Here is a 24,239-nt window from a genome sequence, read left to right as displayed (position 1 = left end):
AGCCACTACATCAGCCAGTTCAGATGTGTATCAGCCTATTCAGACTAGGTCTAAAAGGATTTAGACTAAAACTTGGCAGCCTGTAAATTGTCTAGCCATAAAAACCTTTACCAAGCTGTGACACCATGTATTTTGCTTTAGAGTATCAGTATATCTGATGACCAAGTTATCCAGGAACTTTCCTTAATGTTACTGGAGAGGAAAGAGAAAGGAGTGGGAGGGAAATGAAATTTTATATATATATCAATATACATATAATTGTTCTTCAAGTGAATAGGACCTTATTTTGAACCAGGAAGGCAGCTATAATTCTTTTCATGGACTTGACATCTAATTGGAATACCATGGAAAATTTTATGGCTTCTTCCCCTCTGTTTTATCTGCCATGGTACATATAGAAGCCATCCATACTGTCACAGATTGTTTTTATTTCCTCCTACCACATTGCTGGCTCTTTTTCCTCTCATGTCAAATACAGTTAGATTATACCCAGCATTCAATATGCCTGCTAAAAACTTTCAGATATGGCTACATTTGGAGAAAGTTATGAAGTGTGGACAGAATGGGTTACCAATATTTTATTCTCCTAAAGTGTCACTTGAAACAAAGAGGTTTGTCCAGTAGACCTCAATACTGGGAGAAATGACAGCTAAAGTGTCCTGCAAGCAGTGTTGGCTGTGGTTATCTACTACCCAAATATGCCTTGAGGAAAACAATAAGTCTTTCTATGGTAAATAACTGACTTAATTTTTCCTTCTATTTCTTCACCACATTACCTAGTTCATTCCCAGAGAATACCATTAAGAATCAGCATTTTTGTGGCTATTGTATAGAAGACAATAGCACAGATTTTGCACTACCTACAGGTAAATGTAGATCCCAAACCTACATTTAAGAGAGGAAATGGTTCTTATTACTGGTTATGAATGCCCGTGAACAGACTCAGGTTTTGGATACACACTAGAAGATACACAGGACAGGTTGGATTAATATAAATTAAAGAATACAAACTGTATTTTTTTGCCCAAGCTATTCATTTAGTTTATAGTCAGTGCAAGTATTTCCAGAAGACACCCTGTGTGCCTTAGATTGCTACCATTGGATGGTAGGAATCACTGTCTGAAAACATACATCTTACAATACTAAACAGACAGGAAACCCAGACTAGTCATCTAGAGGTTGAGTAAGGCAAACTTCACCATCAGGGACTCTACACACTCTGTTGTTGTTACTGTGTTTCTTGCGAGCAGATGTGATAGAGCAGAGTCCTAACTGTGAAAGTCTCTACTACATTCTCCATTGGACCAACTGTGCTACTAATTAACAGCATCCAAGTTGGCGTTATAGAGCACTTGCTGTTCTCAATGCTCTGGTAATGTTGGTAATTCAGATCCTACCATAATCTTGAAGAGAAAGGGAGACTCTTTTGCTCTATTTGTACAGCACATCACACTGTGGGGACATTGTTCAGGATCAGGGTCTCCTTCCTCCTACCCTCCAAACTCCAGGTCTCAGAGAAACCACAGAGTCTCTGTACAGAATATGACGCAGGAAACTTAGAGATCAACAATGTAAGAGACCTCACCATTTTCTCCTGTGAGAGACAAAAGGTTCCACATCCAAGTAGGGAATGCACTTCAGCTTTAGGAGAGAGCTGTACAGGGATGTGTTGAACAAATCACCAACCATCTTGGCCACCATGACAGCCAGCATTATCAGTAGCAAGGACTGGACATCATTTGTGATCTCTACCTAAGGAGAAAACAGAACAAAGGACTTTCCATTTTTCATATACCTGGAGATGATAACAACGGTTGCACAGGACTACCTACTTCTTTCACGACAGAATGGGAAGCAATTCACTCTGCTAAAAGTGGAAGGGCGCTCCCCCTCCTTTCCCAGGGGTAAAGTAATCAATCAACACTTCCACTAGAGGGGCTTGGCTGATGCAGTGACAGCTCCCCCTCCCGTTCCTATCAGCTTGAAGTACTGCACTTACATTAAAACTCACATCTGATTCCCATATTTCAGGTGGCCTGTGATAATTTTGAAGTATCAGAGGAGGGTAAGTAGAGATGGAGTAGCCAGATTGCTTAAAATAGCTTGGCATTGTGACAAATATTAAAAAATGCAAACAGATCCAAATATTTTTTTTCTTTCTTGCTGAGCTCAGGAGATACAAAATTGCTTTCCCATACTGCTGCTTCCTGACAGAACAAACTCCTTGTACAAACATTGCCTTGAAGGATGCCAGAAAAGGGAACAAGAAGCTTTCAGCAGAAGTCCGGCTCTGGAGATCAAGCAGCAGGAACATCACACAGCTACCATGCTGAACAACATTCAGCAGTAGTGCAAGGCATGGTGCAGGCATTCCTGTCTGTATGATCGCAAATCTATGACGGTAGCCCTGCAATGCTGGTTGTAGAGAAACGTGCACAAAGCATGGTATCTCACCTAAACCATCTTTCCTAAGTACACTTGCACTTTATCCCTATGTAGTGAGGGTACAGTCAGATGAGTGACAAAGAATGTAGCATGTTTTAATACTTTATCCCCCTTTAGCTGCTTGGTTTTGCCTCCATGGTTGGACACAGCCACCACAACAGTACTATCAGCTCAATGCCGCACGAAGGTAGACTGAGTTCACTTGACTTACTACTACAAATGTCTAATGACTGTGGCAGCAGCGACTTACTTAACAAAGCACATCAATACAACCGCCTTTGAATAAAGGGTTCAGAGTGAATCCTCATACACAAAGGAGTAACGTGAATGCACTTAGTAATGTTTATGCTCAACTCACAATAATGTCAAATATTTTTCAAAGTGAAAATGAATGCATGGAAATACTCTCTTCATGCTACCTTAACAACAAGTTTTAGTAAAAACTGCTAACACCTTTCAATCCCAACTATTTTCCCTACCATTGCATCCTGTTAAAAAGGGATATTATCCTGGGATTAAATAAGCAAACTTTCTTTGTAACACTAAGAGGCTTTTGCCCAGAAACTTCTCTCCAATTCAAAGTGAATTGAAGCACATTGCCATTTAATAGACGTCACTAGCTAGAGATTGTTAAGTACTCCAAGAATCTACATTCAAAAAATTCCAATAAGCACATTTCTGTCCGATAAGCTGTAGCAAATTTATCCGGCTCATACTTTCACCCTCCTTCTGTCTGTGTTCTGGGTTTGGAGAGATAACATCCAGAATGATCTACAGTATATCCCAACAAGGGACTCATATGGCACGACCGATCAACCATGTATGACAGGGTCATGCAACTGTCCTTTCTGCCTGGACATAGCCAGGGATTTTTAATAACACCACAGCATTCTTTGAATGCCCCTTTAAACCTAGGATTCAACTGTTTTATTTTAAAACACCAGGAATATGTTGGTTGAAAGAGTAACTGTGGGATTTTAAGAATTGCTTCATCATATCTGCTGCAACTCGTTCACAGAGATGGAGACTCCTTTATTGTGGATTCCTTTTAAGGTTTTTTTTAAAGTATCTGGATATGAGGAACTCTTTCAGAATAAAATCAGCATTAAAAATTAATATTAAAACACTCTAAAAAGCTATAAAAGCATGCTAAATTTAAAAACTCTTGAGACTCAGACTCTGAAAAACACTCTCAAGTGATTGCTTTAACCTATACAGAATATCTCCAGAACAGCAAGAAACAAAGCCTGGCTTTCCAGGCTCCCATCCTTGTTTTTCATCCCATTTTATCCCTTCCACCTACCCTCCTGTCCTCTAATGGGAACAGTCAAGCTGGCCTGGCCCAGGCCCTCATCCTTTATTGTGGCAAACATTCATCAGCATTTTACATCTCCTGCTGAGAAACTGCGAGGCTTGTGCTGATTTTCTCCAGCCCTGCAGCCCTTCTGAGTGCTGGGATCTTGTGGGGGGTGGGATTGCTGCTTTTTACAGCAGCACACTGAAAACTTGGAGCAAGTGTCTCTGGGTTCACATTGGACTTCACTGCTTCCAAGAGTTAACTCCTGCCGAGCAGAAATGCTGTTTATCCTTGGCAGGCTACTATGGCTGAGGTCATTAAGGAAAGACATGTTAAAAGCATTTTGAGCAATATCTTTTGTATGTAAGTGAATTTAAACTTTGGCTGAAATAGAGCTGATATAGGTGTCCTGAACTCTTACTGCAGATGGAAACAGGAGAAGCAATTCTTGTGATATGAAATTTTTCCTGGAAACAGGCAAAAAACAGAGCAAAAAACAAAGAAAATCTGCAGATTACTTAGAAAGCAATGACATATTTGAAGCATGAGCATGGAAATTGGATAAAATAATTTATAATTTTATAAAATATATTTTTAGATATTAAAAAATATATACATATTTTTATATCAAGAAAATTTCGCGTATTTAACCCATTATGTGGCCTCCAGGTGTAGCTGCCCCATCCCTGGCAGTGTTCAAGGCCAGTAGAGTAGGCCTTTGAGCAACCTGGTCTAGTGGAAGGTGTCCTGCCCATGGCAAGGGGGGGTGGAACTAGATTATATTTAAGGTCCCTTCCACTGCAAACCATTCTATGATTCTGTGATTCCAAGATAGGGTGAACCTGTACACTAATTACAGATCAAGCTATTTCTGAAGCCCAGGATAAAGCAAAAGTTTTATATAAAAATTGTCTTGAATTCACATCCAAGTGTTTGGAAAACAAGAGAAAACCTTATTTCCTTCTTATTGGGGGTTCTCAAGTTTTGGAAGAACATTTATTAGCTATAAAAGCATATGAAATACAAGAAGAATCTCCAGCGATCCAATAAGAAATGCCGGGAAAGGTAATCTCATCAAAGAGAGATTCAAACACAAAGATGCAGTCACTCATGTAAGAAAATGTATGCCACCCTTGCTGCTAAAGAAAACAGAAGAATTAATCAAAACCTGTTGCTAAAACCCAAGTCCATTAATGAGAAGGATGATGGTAAAGCAGCAGCAAAGTTCTCATTAGGGTATCTGGATAAAAATCTAGGAAGCACAACTTAATCCAAGAACTGTGACATATTCAAGTCATCTTATACAAACATACTGACACACGCAAACCGACACACACGTATTTGTGCTCTTCATCAGGCTATATTAGTATTCCCTGTTTAGAGAAGGGCCATCTGCTCCCTGCTGAGAGAGACAAAGTGCAGAGCCTGGGGACTCAGCTGCAGAAGGAAGTTAGTGAACTTGGGTGTGAATTTACTGCATATTAGCTACTCTGCACTAACTGCCTGTTTGGGTACCCTTGGTGCCTGGGAAGTGAAAAACAACGTACTCCACCTTCAAAAAGGAGCCCACCTAACTCACAAGAAAGCACTCTTAAAGCTAACCTGTACAAAAGCGCTCTTAGTAGGTACTAGAAGCATCCACCCAGGGAATTAGTGCCAAGTAACTAGCAGGCTGTAAATTCACGCTGGAGCTCCCTGCATACTAATTCTCTCAGCAGACAGGCCCTCGTAAGCCCAGAACAGCAGCCAAAAAAGCGCAGTAACAGCCCAGCACCATTAGGATACAAATGTGGTCCAGGGCTGGAACGTTAGGCAGCCTCTCCTTTAAAAGCACCCATCTGTTCAAACCAGTTCCTAAAGAATCCAAGAAAGGAGCAAATTATACACAGTATTGCAGAGGGACAGATAAAATAAAGGTGACAAAAACAGAGAAAGGAAGAGAGGAAGTTGGGGGCAGCCACCAAATGCCTACAACTCTTCAGCCATTAAATGTGATGCTTCATTTATTGATATTTGTTCCAAGCCTACATTTTAGGGGCTGCTCTTTGGGATGCAATTTACTTTCTGTGCATATTGCCAGATTTATTTTTTTTTTCCCTTTTGATCCTACGGGCAGAGCAGACCGTGCCAAAAATGTCTTTGCCTAGGGCACCCGTCTATGCAAAGCCAGCAGTGCTAATAGGCGCTGGAAGCACTCGGCGCTGACACTTCATACATCAGCAGCCTAGTAAATTGCACCTATATATTTTTTTCAATATTCTCTCTATATACAGAATCCTGAAAAATGTCGTTTACACACACAGAGACCACAATTAATTTATTAGCACAGTTATTCAAACCTCTTTAAATATCTTCTTTGTCACCCGAGGCACTTTTCAACAGCCCCCATGGTCCTGAGTTTCTCTGGCCTCCACATCATTATAATCTATTAGGCACCTTCATGTTAGCCCTGTTTTATTATATAACACATAATTATGCATTTCGTTAACAGCATCACCAGGCACAGTACATCAAAGGGAGAAAGGCAGCTGCTCAGGAAATTCAAAAACATGCAGTTTACTTAAAGCTCACTGTTAAAAACCCTCCCCCACTTTTCAATCAAACTGTGGCTAACATGTTTCAAAGGTTTTACTCCAGCTCAGATAACAGAGTCCAAGTGGCCTCATTAGACGCAAGGCTGCTGATACAGTGAATGTTCCCTGAACCCTTAATATTGCCAATAATGTAAAAGACATCATCAGCCAGCTACGTAGTGCAAATTGGTTTTCTATATTCCACTGAAAAGCCATTTAGCAAGAGAACACTCTTGCTCTTGCAGCCCACAGTGACAAATGCAGGAGAGAGGGCCTATAAAAAAGAAAAATAAAAATATTTATTTTGTAGTTTAATTCATTTTTCAAAATTTGCTCAAACAGAAAAGCTGCCTGGCAAACTGAAGAAACAAAAGACAAAATCTCCTTCCTTCCAGTGACATAAAGATCATCCTCCTTGGTAGAAGCAAACTTTGAAAAAACATTTGGCAAAAATCTAGCAGCTGATGAACAAAGTTACAACACAATATGTCTGAGAGTTTAAAAAGGGAGTGGATGGGAAGGGACATGAAGTCTTGGTACTATCAGCCAAACCCAATAGTTTTTGGAGTTGAGGCTGCAGCTGGCACAAAACATCAGCTCTGGGCAGTTTCCTAGTCTCCATGCCACCAGATCTTGTGGAAGAGAACAAAGTCCCCCAGGAAAACACCTTTCATTTCTCTCACAAGCAGAACATCTCTCATTAGAAATTTTTCTCACTATTGATTAAAGACAGCAAGAAAAAACAACTTGTTCACAATCAACAGAACATTTCCAAAGGGTGTGGGGCTTGTAGCCAGCAGAAAGCTTTTGATCATTTTTTTCTTGGAGCAAATGCCAGCAAGGTTGCAAGCTGATTGCTTGACGTAAAGAAGGGAAGAAGAGAACAATTCCCTATTCACAGCAGTAAAAGAGCTGTTCATGCAGCTTTCTTGAGGATAGGAGTTTGTAGAAATAATGTCTCCCGGATTTAGTGATTTGTATTGTCACAGCCATTTCATAAACAATGCAGATCTGCTTTTCCATTATCTTAATCTCTGGATTAAGATCTGCTGGCCCTTATCAACCTGTGCATTGAACACTTGAGTCACTTTACTTCCCACTTAATAATGTCCTTACAAACTATGAAGTGAAATGCCTTTATCATGGTCCACTATTTTCATCTGGGATCATGCCAAAAGAGGCACCTTCTTCACGTATCGATCCAGCTGAACACTCCCTCTCTGAACTTTCATTAATCTCTCACTTTAAAACTAAGTAAAACATATTCCTTTCCTGTGCACTTCACCTTTAAAGAAATCCTTTATTGTCCTAGGACTACATCCATTAACTAAACTCCCTTTACTGTATCTCCTTACCGCTCATCACCATCACTGCTGGAAATTTTTGGAGAAGTGGGATGCTGCAATACAGTAAACATAAATCTCCTAAAAAGATACAATTGTAATGCTGGCCCTGAAAAAATATGCATTCAAGTTCCCTTACACTGCTGAAAATGATTATTTCTTGCAGCCTCAGGCACACAAAGCTGTGCATCACACTCTACAAAGGGAGGCACACCCAGCGTAGGTTCACTGTGAGGACGTCCTGCCAAACCCCAGTGCCAGGAGGATTGCACAATTAGTGGGATTCTTCCTCTTCCAGAGCTCAACCCCATTAACTATTCCAGGCCATTACAAGGAGTAGGCAGCCTCTAACACCCTAAAGCTTAATTACTGCCAAGACATAGCACGAAAAAATATCTCAGCACAGGGTGTGTGCTTATTCTCTTTAAGCAAAGAAGTTCTAATTAATCATACTCACAGACTGATTCTTCATTTACCTTAATTCGCAATGTTCAGTGAAATCTCGTCCCAGTTTTCTCTGACGTGGATTTAAATATTTGTGCCAGTTTCTCTGAAGCCAACCAGCATTTTGTTGACAATTTCCTTGTTAATAGAAAAATTTTCTCTAATTCCAATATGTAGTACAGCAGCAGCAGATTGCTAAAGAGAACATAGAAATACCCAGCACAGCTAAGTAATCCCTGGAAACATATCAAAATACTTTGAGCCTCAGCCCTTGGGAACTTGGATGGAAGATGCTATGTAAATGCTTGATTGCTTGTTTCAGTCCCTCCAGGCCTATAAATACACCTGTTTTGACAGGTTAAGGCAGTGGATGCAAGTGATATCGGAAACAGTATAGGTGATAGCAGTGACTCTTGCCAAGATCCCCTGGAAAGATATATATCAGTGTTTTTCTGGTAATCCATCTCTTTATCTCACAAGCGCAGCAGACAAAAAAATCCAGAAGGAGGTTTCAAAGCTGTCTAAATCCATGTCTCAGGACAGTAACACCGGTGCGTATTGTGTCAAGTGATCCTTCTATTAATAAAAATAGCAGCATCGTCTAAGTGCACTGCTGAATATGCCTAAACATTCAGCAGGCTCATGTATTAAATCTTTTCAAAACAAATACTGTACTGTATAATAACCCAGCTAAGCAACCTTGTACTTTTTTAAGCCACGATTTTGCAGAATTCTCTAAGTAATTACTCATGACTATTTTTTAAATAAGATAAACAACTGCAATGACTCGCTGTCATATTTAAGCAGTGCTAAAAGCAGTGCTAAACATTTATAGAATGCTATGACTCTCATGGCCCCAGCTCCTGAGGTTTAGAAAAGATTGGAGAAGAAAGAGCCCCATGACTACAGACAACTTCAGACTGCACAGTGGGTTTATGGAGGCTATTTGATAAATGCTCTATGCCACAGGATGCAAACCTCATTTCATCTTTAACTTCAGTAAGAGATTAGACCTTAAATTTCAGAACAGAAAACTTACAAAAAAAAAGCTTGTTGGTGTCAAAAAGAGCATAGGTTTGTTTGTTCTTTCACCGAGCTTCCAGATTCTTAAAGAAGTGTATTACGAAACCTGAGGCTCTGAAACTGCTCACCAGCCCCTTCTCCACAAGAGTATTATTTCACTTATTTCATTTTCCAGCCATGCTATTGCCAAAAAACACAGGGTGCTCTTCCCCTAGTTGGAACAAATTCAACAGAAAATAGTAGGACTTCATCTATTTAAAGTTTACTAATTATGCATTGTTACAATTACTGATTATGCGTTGTTACTCCAATTATTTGGGGATTTATTTGAGTAAGACTAGGGTCAGTACAACATTACTCTGAATCTACCCTTCCTTGTAAAAAGGTGACAACCCTTGCAGTCACGTTCTGAAATAATGTTAAATATACCATTAAACACAATGGGTTCCTCCTGACAGGCCATGTAAGCAGGGTGAAGGCTTACCCTGTTAGAAATAACTGTAGGCTTGGAGATTTTGGGAAACTGTTTTGACTAGTGTTTAAACTCTTCATTAGAAAAAAATGAGGCAGCTTAGTAATAGAAAATTAGGCCCTGTCAAAACAACTTCTGTTAACTATCTCAGGTGTAGTCGCGAACATTAAGTGAGCCCTGAAGTACTTAGTGTGTGATGGGCTGATGTACTGAACAGCCCAGCACTGGAAAGAACCTGCCAAATGAGTTTCCAAATAACTAAGCGTTTCCTCTGCCCTCTTCCAAGGAAACATGTGAAAATCCTTGAATACTACATATTTGTCCCAGCTTCTGCAAAAGAGTTTCCTTTCCCCACCAAAATCACATGGAAAATCAACCATGTGGCATTCACTCCTGTGGAGTTAAAATGAAGACTGTGGCCACGCAGAGAATCCTTACCAAAGCTAGGTTCAGTATTGAGCAACCCCGATGGAGTAACTGTACTGAACTGGTTCTAAGCATTTAAGGAAAAAAGAATTTAAACCTGACTGTTGAGTGGGCACATACACCTTCCTGCCTTTCTGATAAGGCCTCCATAGTACATACGTTATTAAACAGCAGCACAAAAAAGTGCTTCCTCATCCAGAACACATACATGTGTACTCATTCTAAAGCAAGGGTCAAAATCTTCTCTCAAAATCTTTTCTATAGCAGCGCAGCATGACGGATGCTGATACGACCTGTCATGAGCTGTATTATTTTCTTACATAGGAATGGCTCTCCCAGCAGGCAGCTGTGTGCTGCTTACAATTTTCTCTCCAGAGCACCAGGCTATGTTTCCTCTATGAGCCCAATGTCCCTTTCACACACTTCCATCTTGAACAAGTCAGAGGAAGGCGCAATCACAGATCTTCGAAGGCCTGTGCTGCCAAAGTGCACTGTGAAAGATGTATTAAATTTTACAGTCCGTCTTTGCCTGTTCCCTCCCAAGCATTGCACACACTCTGCTGAACACGGAGGAGAAAGGGAAAAGTACAACTTGAGCCTTCCAAATAAATTTCTTTTCTTTGAACAAGGGTCAGGCTGAGGAACAGTGCGAGATGGGAGCAGTATAACCACAGTAATCCGAGGCCAGTCTTCATGCTGTGTGATCCAAAGCACCAGACAACTCCACTCCAGCTATCTCAATAGCAACTTTGTCTTTTCTAAAGCCAGGCACTGCTGTTTCACAAGGCGTACCAGCAACTGCAGAAGTCACCCACTGCTGCACAACTCAGCACGGCCAAGCACCTGTGCATCACTGCCAGTTTGGGGTGTTTTCTTTAGAGATGCAGGAAGGCAGCTCAGGTCTGGCTCTGCAAGCTTGCTGAGACACAGCCACTAGGCACCAAAGCGTTCTTTCCATCATTACTCTTTCATATTTCAAAATGAGGCAAGAGCCAGCATTAGGACAGGACCCACCAGCTACCATTTCTGCAATGCTAATATTTTCCACATGCTTTCATGGCTTTCCTTTCATGCCTGTCTCCATTCAGCCTTGCTCACAACAGCACGACACCTTTCACCAGCACTCCCACCACCAGCATGTGCATCCTGGACTGTCTTATTCTTTTTCAAGAGAACCAGGGAAAACATTGAAACTGCAATGACAAAACACGTTGTTCTGCTTGTCCTGAGCAGACAGGAGGTTGTGCGCCTCCTCAGGGATTTGCCTCTCTCAGGACCTACAGAAGGAGCTTCCTTCCCACTGACAGCCCATGTCCAGCCCAGCAGATGCTGGGTTGTGTAACCACTTGCTCCTGTTTCAGCTGGGCCCTATAATCAAACAGGGATTCCTGGCCCTGAGCCCCCATTCATTAGAGCACCCGGTTACATGGGGTTTTTAATTCAAGATGATAATAAACCCCTCAGGCTGGAGACAAAAGAGATAGGCTTATTGTGGTAGCTTTTGTCCCAGAGATAAATCATTTTCTCAAAATTTGGGAGGGGAAAAAAAATGCTGTTGGAAACATTGTGATGGATTTAAAGTTAAAAATATAACACAACTTAATGGTTTCTGATGCTTTTCATGACAATGTAACCGAAAAATGTTTTTAATTTGGAAACAAATTAAATTTGGCAAAGAACTAGTACATAAGAGAGCCCAATTGCATTCTGTAATTAAAAAAAATTAAAACCAGATAAGATACTGTGAACTAAAAATAACTTCTGCACATTAAATTCTCATGAACTTTCATTAAGGTTTGTATTACATGTCCCAAATGTACAATAGTATGCTGTAATACACTAGATGGGTTTACTTATAAAATACCTTTAAAGCTACTGAAAGCTACAGACAGAAAAATGATTATATAAAAATGTTATCTTCTCACATTACAACTTCATTTCCAATGTGTGTATTCAAAACAGAGATGCAGTCTCAGTTTCAGTATTTCAGATGCACAACTGAACTTTCTGAAAGTTCAGTGCCAATTGAATCCATGTACAATTCAGTCATGTCTGTTTGTTTTACTGATAAAACCCTGATGCCAAAGCTGAAACAGCTATATTAGAGATAAAGCTGGATTCTCTTCTAATTTGTGAATTGCCTACAGACTAACCAACTGTCCCATAGTTGCAGCTCTTCTTTACAGATGATGAATGAATGAATCAGAGGAGACTTGCTCTGACTTTCTTGGGCTGGGTTCACAAGGCTACCATCCAGAAGAAAAAAGGGATTTCTTTTGGTTTTCCCTACAAGCATATATTTTTTATGGAATGTCCCAGTGACTTGACAAATTGTTTATCATCCCTGTACAGCAGTAATTTTTTTAGATTAAAACCCAGAAAGCTTCCATTTGGAATGCTATTTTGACATCTCTAGAGAATTTTAAGCTTGGATTCAGTTTGGTTTCTCAGATTAAACTACGTCTCCCACAGTGCACCGTGTATTACCCTCTCCTTCCTCAAACATACAACGAAAGTCTCTGGTGTTTCATGAGAAATACTTCACTCCTTACAGAAAAATGCTAACATGAAACAACAAAGACTATAGCAAGACATTTTTTTTTTTTGCTTTATTTCAATTTTTCAGATGTTCGGATTTTCAATGAAATGTCCAAGGATATTGTAGAACCAAATCTGGAGGCCTCATTTTCAGTCAAAAATAGAGTAGAAGGGAACTTTTTGAAACTATTCTAACTAAGGTGGTGCTGAAAAAACAAGCTACTGCAGATTTCCATGCTTTTTTCTCTCCCACCACAAAGCTAGGCACTGAAGAACATTTTGCTGTATTGACCATAAGACCATACTGATCTTATTTGACTTATTTGTTCATGTAAACAGAAAGTTGTGTATTTTGAATCAGACTGTTCTCCTGCTTGCTGGTACACCAAAAGCATACTCAGCACTCAGAGACATCTTCCCCTCACAAGTCAGCAAACTATGATCTTTATCCAGGAAAGGATCACACTTTGGATGGCATTACTAGTTTGGAAGGAAACTTCCTTCTTTTCAAATAATCAGATGTTGCACCACATTTTATGTGCCAAAAAATGAGACTGATTTCTTTTAAGACCAGAAAGACTGATTAAATCATTTAGTTTGAGTCTTGCAAAGTACCCTGCTTCCTTATGCTGTAAGACCTGCCCTGAAGAGCTGTCATGAACCAAAGTCCAATAGCCTCCATGTTCTTAAGCACACAGCAGAACAGTGCCACAGCTCTTGAGCCCTGTTGCTTTGCTGTCAGCTGCTGTTCCATTTGGGAAGAACAAGAAGGGCACCAGTACACAAGCCCAGTTTTGTGCAAGTGCTTATTTTGTCCGTTTAGTAACCTAGCAAAAAAAGTAAGGCAACCTAGGTGCAAACTATGCCTTACAGAAAGGCATGTGCACTTCAGCTGTGTTCTAAAGTCAGCTGTTTAAAGGGTATTTTTATTGTTGCCTTCTCTTACTAGATAAAGATCTGAGAAAACTGCAAGTACACAAACAAGTCCCACATAAGGCACGGGCTGCACTGAAGGCCCTTTGCACTTCTAAGTCCTACCAGCTCTGGAGGAGCACCTCCTTGAATAACACCCTCCTTTTGCAGGCTGGCCTCCTTGCCTACACATCAGTCCTGGGCACTCATAAAACAGAGGGAGACAACCCCTAGGGAATGGCCAAGCACCACAGCCATTTCATACCATCAGCTGCTTCTGTCCTTATGGGCCTGCTCAAGGAGCAGAAGGGAAGAGGGAAAAGCAAAAAGTCCACCCAGTGGAGGTGAAGGCTGCCCAAGGCAAATGGACACTGCTGTTTCACGGGAGGAGAAACACATGCACCACCAGAGCCATCCTTCCTCCCTTCTCAGGGACACCTTGCCCTGCAAGCAGCCAAGTGAAACAGTGGCAGGTAACAGGAGGCAGCAGGCGAACTGGAACTGAAAACTGAGCAAAGGTTATTCATGTTCTGACAGATGTGCAAACATCACAGTCAAAGCAGCTCAATGGCAACTGAGCATTTCTACTAAAACACTCTCTGCTTCTAAACTTTAAAGATCTTGGGGAAAAAAAAAAAAGAAATAAAAAGCAGCATGGAAGTTAATTACATGCCCCTCAAAATCACTCAAAAGAGAACAATACTAATAATTTGCAGAGGTGAGCAAGGAAATTCACAGAAATGCTTAAAGGTATAACCGGGTACCAACCAAGACCCAAATATGTCTCCTGGCCCCCAGCCTGTGGCTTTCCAACACCACAGCAGAAGAAGCTGAAGTGGAAAATAACACTATCCAACTACACCCAGCATGTTGAAAGGCACAGCTGTACAGATTTACTTGCATCCATTAAACAAAAAGAAATCATAGAAGTGACACCCATTAACATTTACATTTAATCCATGCCCAATGAATAACAAATTGTTGTCCAGTTAATGTGGTTTAGCCAATTTTGCCTGTAGAACAGAACTGCCACCCATTAGATCAAGCCGCACTCAGGAGAAATTTCATTTAAATCTGTAAGAATTCCTGGCCCCCTGACGGTCTCTTTAGCTGCAACACAGACAAGCAATGCCATGAGCAGCCAGGATTGTTTCCGCTGTTTGGCCTTCAAGCACCAGCTATGAGATATTATCTGACACCTCCACTCAACAAGGAAAGATTCAGAATTTATATTTGACTTAGCATTTTCAAAACCACCCTTCCTGCCTGCATCATCATTACTGCAAATGGTTTGGAAATGCAGCATCTTGCACCCTACAACCACTGAGCAACACAGCTCTCTCGTGGAAAACTTGCACTGGAGACCCAGCAGATTTTACATATATTCTAGAAGTCTTGTGCTTATTTTCCAAACTTCATGTATCACCATTCTGCTCTTTTTGTAGCTTCCCTCTAGTCAGTCAGATTGGATTGCTGTCTGTGCTGTATTCTCACATAACATCTGTAAAATAACGTCTGCCATACCTACAGTAATTGTCCACAGCCAATGCTCTACTTAAACTTCTTATGAATAAGGAAGTGAGAAAGGCAGCCACAGAATTTGCAACAATGCATCCTGCCTGTAATTTGAGGTAAGCACATTTTGCCTAAATTAGAAGTACTGAAGAAATACAGAAAGAGGAGAGAGGTTGGGGTTTCACTGTTACTACCTGCTGATACAGTTATTTTATTGCGCTTATTCAAATGACCTCCAACTCTGCTGTGAAGCATGTCAGAAGTATACATTACAACTATGCAAAAAATAAATGTTCATTTTCATTTATTAATGCAGTGTGTATAACAGATACACCAAACTCCCTAACTATAGGACAGTGGCCACATAGAGCAGTGTAGTTTATTACATACCCTCTGACAGTGTGTCTGTCTTGATGTAGTCATCAGAGAGCAGAACGCACAATCCTGATCCCTGAGCCTTCAATACTGCCTTATGAACCAGATGATTTTACATACAGCTTGTTATTTCTGCTGCATTGCAGACTTGGACAGACATCAACAAGCAACTTTTCATAAGGCTCTGAACCACCATCATATGGTCATTTTCTTTCAGTACTAACATCATGCCCATTAGCACAAACCACTCATTCACAGCAGCCACACCCGCCATTAGCAAGAGACTGAAGGACAGACCTTAGGCTATTTAATCCTCTACAGACATTTCCATTTGGTTTATATAACGACATTGCATTTCCTCTTCCAAATCCTGAGGAATATTCTGTTTTCTCCTTCAGTCTGCATCTGTCAAAAGCCTGATGTTTCAGTGTTTCACACTCAGAGGAGGGTTTTGAGTCTTAACCTTTTCGGAATTAATTGCATTCCCCATATCCATCAGAAGAGATTTACTGGAGAAATTAATTAGGCCAATAAACTGCTTTAATTCTGTTTGAACAGAGGAAGAAAGAAAGCAGGGAGGCTCAGGGCTATTTTCTGTCACGTGTAATAGAAAGACACGCAACTCCAAGGACAAATGATCCAAATAAGTATATATCAAGCTTCTTTCAGCTTGCACACAGAGGCCTCACCAATACTGGACAAGAACACTAATCCTAGGCTAGCCCAGTGCCACCTTTCCTCTTTAGCCCTTGCAAGGCAGTGTTATTGAGAGGGAAAAATACAAAAGGAATGATAAAAATACAGAGAGACCCAGAGACAAAACACACTGTCGGAGATGCTATTCCTTTTCCCACATCTAGAGCACCCTGAGGCCAGCAAGCTCAGGACACATGACAGGGGAAGGCAAGTCATAAGGCTGGTCCTTGTACTTGCCAAGGAAAATATCATCACATCTACTGTTTGGATGTGGGTCGAGTGTCAGCATGGGGGGTAGAAAGAGGCAGCCAAAACAGAAAAGGTGGGCAGATGCCTGTGGGGTCTGCCATGAGAAAAAAAGGAAAGCATCTTACAAACCTGTTCACTACAAGTCCCACATTCATAACTGTTTCCAAATGGAAGGCTGTGTGAAAAGCCAAAACAAACATTCTCAATTCTTTTTTGAACCCATCAGACAATATAGGAAAAATATGTGCATTTTATGGTTTGAGGGCACAACCTTTTAATTATGTGTTTGCATTGTCATGTCCAAGGCCTTTTTTCTCCTCAAAAATTAATATTTCCTCAAGCAATGCAGCTATTTATTTTGGAGGAACATGAATTGAAACACAGGCTGCCTCTGCAGAAAGAGGCACAGAAGAGTAATAACATGACACCTAGGGGAATTCAGAACACATTGCAATGCAATCCTCGTAATTTTTCTAGTGCCTTTTCAACCGAGTTTCTGACAGCTCTCTTAACAGTTTCCAGCTATTGTTTTGTGTACGCTGTACATGCATGCTCACGGAGGTGCTTGGAAGAAAAGGACAAGTGCAGGTAATGGGGAAGGTAGGAAGAAACTGAAGCTGATAAAATGTAGGCTTTTTCTCTCTACTGGTGCCGAATGAAACATAGTTCTGTCATCCAAGACCAGCAAGTGTTCTGGCACATAATCACCTCTCACTTCCCTGCAACAAAGCACAGCCTCATGAGCACAAAGCTAAGGAAGATGACAGTCATCTGCTTTTGCCAGTAAGGACTTTTTATCCGCAGCAAGACCATAAAGTAATGGTTTACAAATTATACTTAAAATGTATTGAGCCACTGCAAGGCTGGAACTAGATGATCTTAAGGTCCTTTCCAACCCTAACTATTCTATGATTCTAAGAAAATTCAGGCTTACTTTGGAAAAAGAACATTACATTTTAGTGGTAATTTGGGCTCTCAGAAAACTTGTACCTATTGTTCAGGCACTAACTTTCCCCCCTTCCAGTCTTACAGACTTAGTAGCTGGCCAACAAATCATACAGTAACTTCCAAAAGATGCATAACCAATAATAGAAACAAAAATATAAGTGCATTCATACTTAATAGATGAGTAAGTGCTGAAGTTCCAAAAGGAAACTGAAAGAGGAGTGTTCCCATAATCAATCTTATTGTTACTTCAGAATTTTTCCTACACGTGCAACACCTTTCAAGCTAAAACATCAGAAAAATGCTTCTTACACAATTTATACAATGTATTACTCAAACTCAATTCAGAGCAAGTGCCTCTAAACAGCTACTTATTAAACACTGTGCAATAGCCTACTAGGAGGGAAAATCCTGGCTTTGTCACTCTGGGTGAATTCTGACATCTGCAAAGATTCTAATGAGATTGTTTTGGGCAAAACCAGCTGGGCAGCCAAGACTGGGTTTAGTCATGGGCGAAATGTCCACACACAGTAACACTCACAGGTCTTGAATGTCCTGCCATGGAAGGGTGAAAGCTCCCCCCTTGTGACCTCAACATCACTTCTCTGTTGACTAAGCTGAATTCCAGCTGCACCTTACAACTCACTGTTCCCAGGTGTTGCAACTGGGGAGAGAAAAGAACATCCTGTCTAATTATGAGTATTATTTGCAAATCCTTTAGCTTTCAGAGATTTGCCTGGAAAGCATTGTAGTGCTGACTCAAAATGTTCTGTTATAAAAGGGGAGGAGGAAACAGAAATATGAAATGTGTTCCAAGTAAATCTGTAAATCTCAAAATTTTGAAGTCTATAAGGCATAAATTTACCAGAGAAACCTGGGAGGCTTCCCATTGCATTGCTTGCCTATACTACTGCAAATCCTTCACTTACTCCATCCAGAAGGCCATATTCAGCCCCAACATAAAAAGGTGCCTTGCACCAGGCGCTCAGACACCACAGAAGTCAATTCACATTTTCTTTAATCCAAGAAATGAAAGATAGTATCTTCTGTTTTCTTGTTTGTAAATCACTGATGCTATTACCATTTCTGTAACCCCCAAAATTAAAAAAAAATAGGAAAACAAACCGATTTCTCAAAGTGTTATTTCCAAACTTACACTTCCCAAATAAAAGATCCCAGAAAAAAAAAAAAATCCCTCCTCAGACAAGCTAGACATAGCCAGGCCAATAATTTATTTCTTTGTGGGTCAACATGCACGGGACACCTGTGGTTCATTCCGCTACAGCAGCGAAAGCTCAATTCAACCTTGGCCACAAAAATACCTGAAAACATACTTACCATTATCACAGTGAGGGAGATGGTTAGTCTTGACACACCACTGAAAAAGGAGGCAGCTCCAATGGCAGCAAAGAGACCTGGATCAATCCATGCTCCATATTCGTTCGTTTGAACACCAAAAATAGAAACAAGGATCAAACCTATTATTCTGCCATATAAAGCTCCTGTGTACCTGCAGTGAGAAGAAATAGAGAAATCCTATTGCCAGTGACAGTGTTTTCTAAAAATGCTTCTAATATTCTGCTGATTCCAGATTAATTTTGTTATTTTCTGTAGTGACTCCTTTCCCAAAGAAAGTTCTAGCATCCTCCATATGTCTGAACATTTACTTATTGCCAGTCACTAGCATTAAACTGCCAGACTTACCATACCTTGAAGAAAAAGGACTACCAGCATGTCTTAATGTCCTTCAAAGCCAAATGAAAATGAACTTTACAGGAATACAGTTGAAAGTGTAGGTCACAGATACACACATTTGGATATTTCAGATAAGAAAAGCATTCTAGAGATCCAGCCTTATATAATTTCTTAAAATTAAGTCTACCTGTGCCCCATACACCTGGCAAGTAAAATATTGTAACCATAAAACAAATAGGCAAATGGAGTAATAGGTATCAGTGACCTGCCCAAAGCTAACTAGGAATGAAGCTGTGAAGAGAACTCAGGAGTCTTGAAACCAGCCACATAGAATCATGGAATAGTTAGGGTTGGAAAGGACCTTAAGATCATCAAGTTCCAACCCACCAGCCATGGGCAGGGACACCTCACACTAAACCATGTCACCCAAGGCTCTGCCCAGCCTGGCCTTGAACACCACCAAGGATGGAGCATTCACAACTTCCTTGGGCAATCCATTCCAGTGCCTCACCACCCTTACAGTAAAGAACTTCTCTAACCTGAACTTCTCCTGTTTAAGTTTGAAACTATATGCTACACTGAAAAGCAAACCCAATATTTAGGCATGTAATTGCTGGCATGATACATAGCATTTCATTCCATATGAAAGGAACTAAATGTACAGATTCAAGTATCAGCCAGTGAACTGTATTTGTACAGACATTCACCTTCCAGAAATGGTGATTCATTATTATTTATACAATAGCCAATATATGGTATATATAAACGGACTTGGGAAGCATCATCATGCACCATTACACAACTTTTTTCCTATTTATTCATGAAATTGGTTAATTTTATTGATGGATGGTGTTCTAGTAATTCTAGAATGGCTGTAAAAAATGAGGTTATCTGGTCAGAAATGTGGGTTCTGGCTGAAAAATTTGCCTATCAGCCAAGTATGCCATGTTTCAGCAAACAATGAATATTACAAATTGATTTAAACAACAGTTTGGGGAGGGCAGAGGTGAGTACTCGGGGATAGGGCAAAGGCAGAAGGTTGTACATACAACTATTTATTTTATGATTTTTTTTTTTTTTATTTGAATTGCGTCAAGCTGGACACAGTTTCTCACTCTCCAGCCACGGAGAGTGAGAGCAAACCCACACTCCAACCATGACTCTTTGCTTGCCGAACATTAAACCTCTCAGCAGTTCTGTAAGAACTTTGCCTCAGTCTACCACAGCTTTCTAAAAGGTACAACAAAAGACCTAACTGCAGTTTTCTCCAAAGTCGAGGGTGTTGATGTCCAAAATTAAGATTCAGGCTATTATGTGTATAAGAAACAGACAAAAAGTCTGGAACTGAACCTGTATTTCTACAGTTACACATGGAGCCAGCAGCTGAGACTCTCTCTGGGTCCTCAAAGGATTCAAACGATCTGTGCTTGGAAGGTGCACACTTTTGGCTATCATCCTTCCACAGCTACTCTCACATGATTTTTCTTCATTCTTTTCCATAATTTTAACATCTCTTTCCAAGCAAACCATCTCGTTCCACATATATAACCTCCTCCAAGCAATTACAGCTTTGATATTGCCAAGCCTTCAGATTTACAATTCAGGTTGCTGCTACTCAACACAGGCCTTGCGTATAGAAAGCTCAAACCAAGATAGATGAAGCTTACAGCATAGGAATAACCACACCACTGGCAACAGCAGAACCTGCTGTCCAACAGCTGAGGATGAAATAAAATGCCAAAGCAGTGCAGAGGGATGAGTATCCAAATTCTTCATGAGTCCCACGTTTAAAAAGATACGTGATCCCTTGCTTCCCACTTTCAACTAGAAGCACAGCAGCTGTAACACAGATGAAGAGATGTGGAGAAATACAAAACGTTAAAAGGATCCTTTACAAAAAAACAGTTTGTGGTAGTTGTCATTGGCCTAAACCTGACAAAAACATCAGCAGAGTACATAGAGCAGCTAACTGGAGTTTATATGACAGCTTCAGCACCTGGGGCACTTTCAGGAAAAGGAACATTTGTTCTGTCCAGTCTGGTCTGTGTGATGTTAATGTTGATCTAAACAAGGAGAAATGGCAGCCATTTAAGCCAAAGAAATACAACCATACTACTTCAGCAGGGCTCCTTCCCCATTCCTTCAGAGATAACAACTCAGCAACTTCCCAGCATATTTTGCTCAAATAAAGAATTTAGTTCTGATATATCCCTCAGAATGGAGCACAACATTACTTCGAAGAAAACCTACATTATGAGTAAATATACTTGGAGATCACCTCAAGTTGCACAAATTCCACTTGTTCCCAGGTATCAATCACTTAGCTCCCCTTACCTTGATTGAATGTTTGATTAGAATATCTGATTCCATCTGGACCAATCCATGTGCTTGATGAACACCTATATTCTGAAATTTCCCTCTTGAACTGATTTATGCTTAAATATTAAAAACAAAACAAAAAATATTAAATGCATGAATATAACTTACCATAATGCCTGTATAGAATGTGTCTATTAGATATAAATGTTACATAAAAACCCTACTCTCACATCTCCCAATTAAGTGGTTTTATTAACTAATAAATCTCGTTTACTAGATCAGTTTATTAATTATTCTACCAAACTAATAAATCTGGTTTATTAATGCTCATATTTTTTAACATCTGTTTAACATCTTTGTCGGCGACATGGCCAGAGGGATCGAGTGCGCCCTCAGCAAGTTTACCAACACCACCAAGCTGTGTGGTGTGGTTGACATGCCAGAGAGAAGGAATGCCATCCAGAGGGACCTTGACAGGTTTGAAAGGTGGGTCAGTGCAAACCTTGTGAAGTAGTCTGGCTTGCTGATAGTCTGTGCCAGCACTTTCTGAAAAGTAAGTCTCCTGTAAAGGCTTTATTTTGGCCACCCAAAATAATTCTTAACGTTTAATGTTTGAGAAGTTTGGCCCTACAGGTTTGATGAACAACGCTGAGTGTCAACATTTTGTGTTTCCCATGATAGGCCTGGGAATGGAAAAGTTATATAAATCAACTCTCCTCTCTTGCTTCAGCTCTACCTTGTAAAAAGCTTCTACTGTGGTATTCAAAAACCAGAACAATTCACTTGTTTCCCTTCATGGTTTTTAGCAAACAGAAGGTTTGAGAGGAGGGCCCATGTGAACCTCGTGAAGTTCAACAAGGCAAAGTGCAAGGTCCTGCTCAAGGGTTGGGGCAATCCCCAGCACAAATGCAGACTGAGTGGAGAATGGATAGAGAGCACTCCTGAGGAGAAGGACTTGGGGATGTTGTTGACGAAAAGCTTAACAGGACCCAGCAGTATGCACTCACAGCCCAGAAAGCCAACCGTGTCCTGCGCTGCATCAAAAGTAGCATGGCTAGCAGGTCAAGGGAGATGATTCTCCTCTCTGCTCTCATAAGACCCCACCTGCAGTACTGCATCCAGCTCTGGGGCTCCAACACAAGAGGGATTGTGGAAATGTTGGAGTGAGTCCAGGGGAGGGCCACAAAAATGATCAGAGGGCTGGAGCACCTCTCCTGTGAACACAGGCTGGGAGAGCTGGGCTTGCTCAGCCTGGAGAAGAGAAGGCTCCAGTGAGACCTCAGAGGAGCTTTCAGTGCCTAAAGGGGCCTACAAGAGATCTAGAAAGGGGCTTCTCACAAGGGCAGGTAGTGACAGGACAAAGGGTAATGGCTTCAAACTGAAAGAAGGCAGAGTTAAAGGAAGAGATTTTTTTACTGTGAGGGTACTGTCTCACTTTTCTGTGAGACCTTGGAACAGGCTATCCAGAGAAGCTGTGGCTGCTCCATCCCAAGTGGGAGCAACCTGAGCTGAAAAGACTTAAAGATTTCCTCTTCCACAGCAACACAGGCTATACCCAAATGAAACCTAAAAAAAAACGTTTGTCCAACACATTCTTAAAGCTCTCTTTTGGCAAATACTGTCACCAGCTATTTCAACATCTTGCAGCTTAGTGTACCGGTTATCATGCTGCCCATGACCAGCCTTTCTGTATAGCACCACTATTCCTGGACACTTTCTCAATCTCTGAAGCAATTGCACTCTCCAGACACCAGAACTGACTTCCTTCTTCCAGTTTGGAAAGCATCCAGAATAGTTTGGATGTCACCACAACCTAAACTGTAACAATATGAACGCTGTTTCTGGAACAAAGAGCAGGCACTCTGTGGTATTTGACCCACCTGATCCCCACTCAGAACTACAAGGAAAACTTAAAATGCAGCCAACATCTAGTGCGAGAAAATTTCTTCCAGACCCCCAATTGGCAACCAAAGGAACACAAGATACTTCCTAATCTTGTATTTGCTTTTTACGTTAATCCAACCACTCAAACAGGAATATATTCCAAATTCATAATGGTCAATAAAAATTAGAAAACTTATTTGCTCCATCCTGCTTTAGAAGTCATATGATTGTGCAACTTACTTATAGCAAAGCCTCAAGTTCTACACAAATGTCTTTACTACCAGTAAAAGAGTGCATACACAAAAAAACAGCACATCTGAGAGGCAATTTGAAGCTTGCAGCAATGCCAAAATAACAGAGAGAGAAACAACAAAAGAAAGGGGTTTTTTACAATTAAAAGACATAGTTGAGCAAGAAGAACAAAGCAGAGAATGGAGATGTAGGACTTGTTTGCACACAGGGTTTTTTACCACTAACTCTTTCTGTTTGAAATCAGTTTATTTGAGACAGATTTCTCCCTGGTGCCAATGGGAGGACTTCACTGCCACACCCCATGCTGCAGGAACACATGTGCTGTAATGAGACCTGCTAATGGAAGAAGCCCATCTCTTCTGTACCTCCTTCTCCTGCCTCCCCACTATCTCCTATTCCTCCTTTTTCCAGGAATATCAAGGCCTGCTGGAAATGCTACAAACACTACTGAAAGCACTGATCCAATGTAAATTTAAGAGGATAAGCTATGCTAGAAGGAAGCACTGTCACACTGTTATAGCCACATACAGCCTCACCTGGAGCACAGCCCTACTAACTGTCATGGTTTAAAAGAAAAAGCATACGCTTCACCAAGCTGGATCAGTGCAAAAGCCAAAATTAAAACACCTTGATTTTTTTTTGTGATACAATTCTCACTGGATATTTGAAAGTAATGATGTGCCTATTACTAACCTGCTGAATCTCCAAAGGTTAATGACATATACCTGCCTCTGGAGCACTGAGTAAGAGTCTCAGATTACTCTGAAACGAGCCAAATCTAAATGATCTTAACTAAAATCTCACAACCGTAATCATAGTTCCCTTTTAAATTTCTA

At 40.7% G+C, this 24,239-nt stretch overlaps 1 protein-coding gene across 1 annotated transcript in view; it reads right to left on the bottom strand.

Annotated features, from left to right (window-relative positions):
- The window catches only part of LOC130592966 (chloride channel protein C-like), a 75,477-nt gene that overhangs the window by 31,436 nt on the left and 19,802 nt on the right, over positions 1-24,239 (bottom strand). The window contains exons 9-12 of the mRNA XM_057397755.1: positions 21,283-21,383; positions 20,616-20,787; positions 18,592-18,763; positions 1,586-1,752 (exon numbers count right to left, since the gene is read on the bottom strand). Of these exons, the coding sequence (XP_057253738.1) occupies positions 1,586-1,752; positions 18,592-18,763; positions 20,616-20,787; positions 21,283-21,383 (612 nt within the window). The remainder of the gene's footprint in view (positions 1-1,585; positions 1,753-18,591; positions 18,764-20,615; positions 20,788-21,282; positions 21,384-24,239) is intronic.

This window comes from Pezoporus wallicus, unplaced genomic scaffold, assembly GCF_028554395.1.
Source record: "Pezoporus wallicus isolate ANWC-B61680 ecotype Strahan unplaced genomic scaffold, APGP_CSIRO_Pwel_v1 contig_227, whole genome shotgun sequence".
NCBI classification, from domain to species: domain Eukaryota; kingdom Metazoa; phylum Chordata; class Aves; order Psittaciformes; family Psittacidae; genus Pezoporus; species Pezoporus wallicus.
Note: the sequence above shows the minus strand (reverse complement) of the source record. Positions and strands in the feature narration are given on the sequence as shown.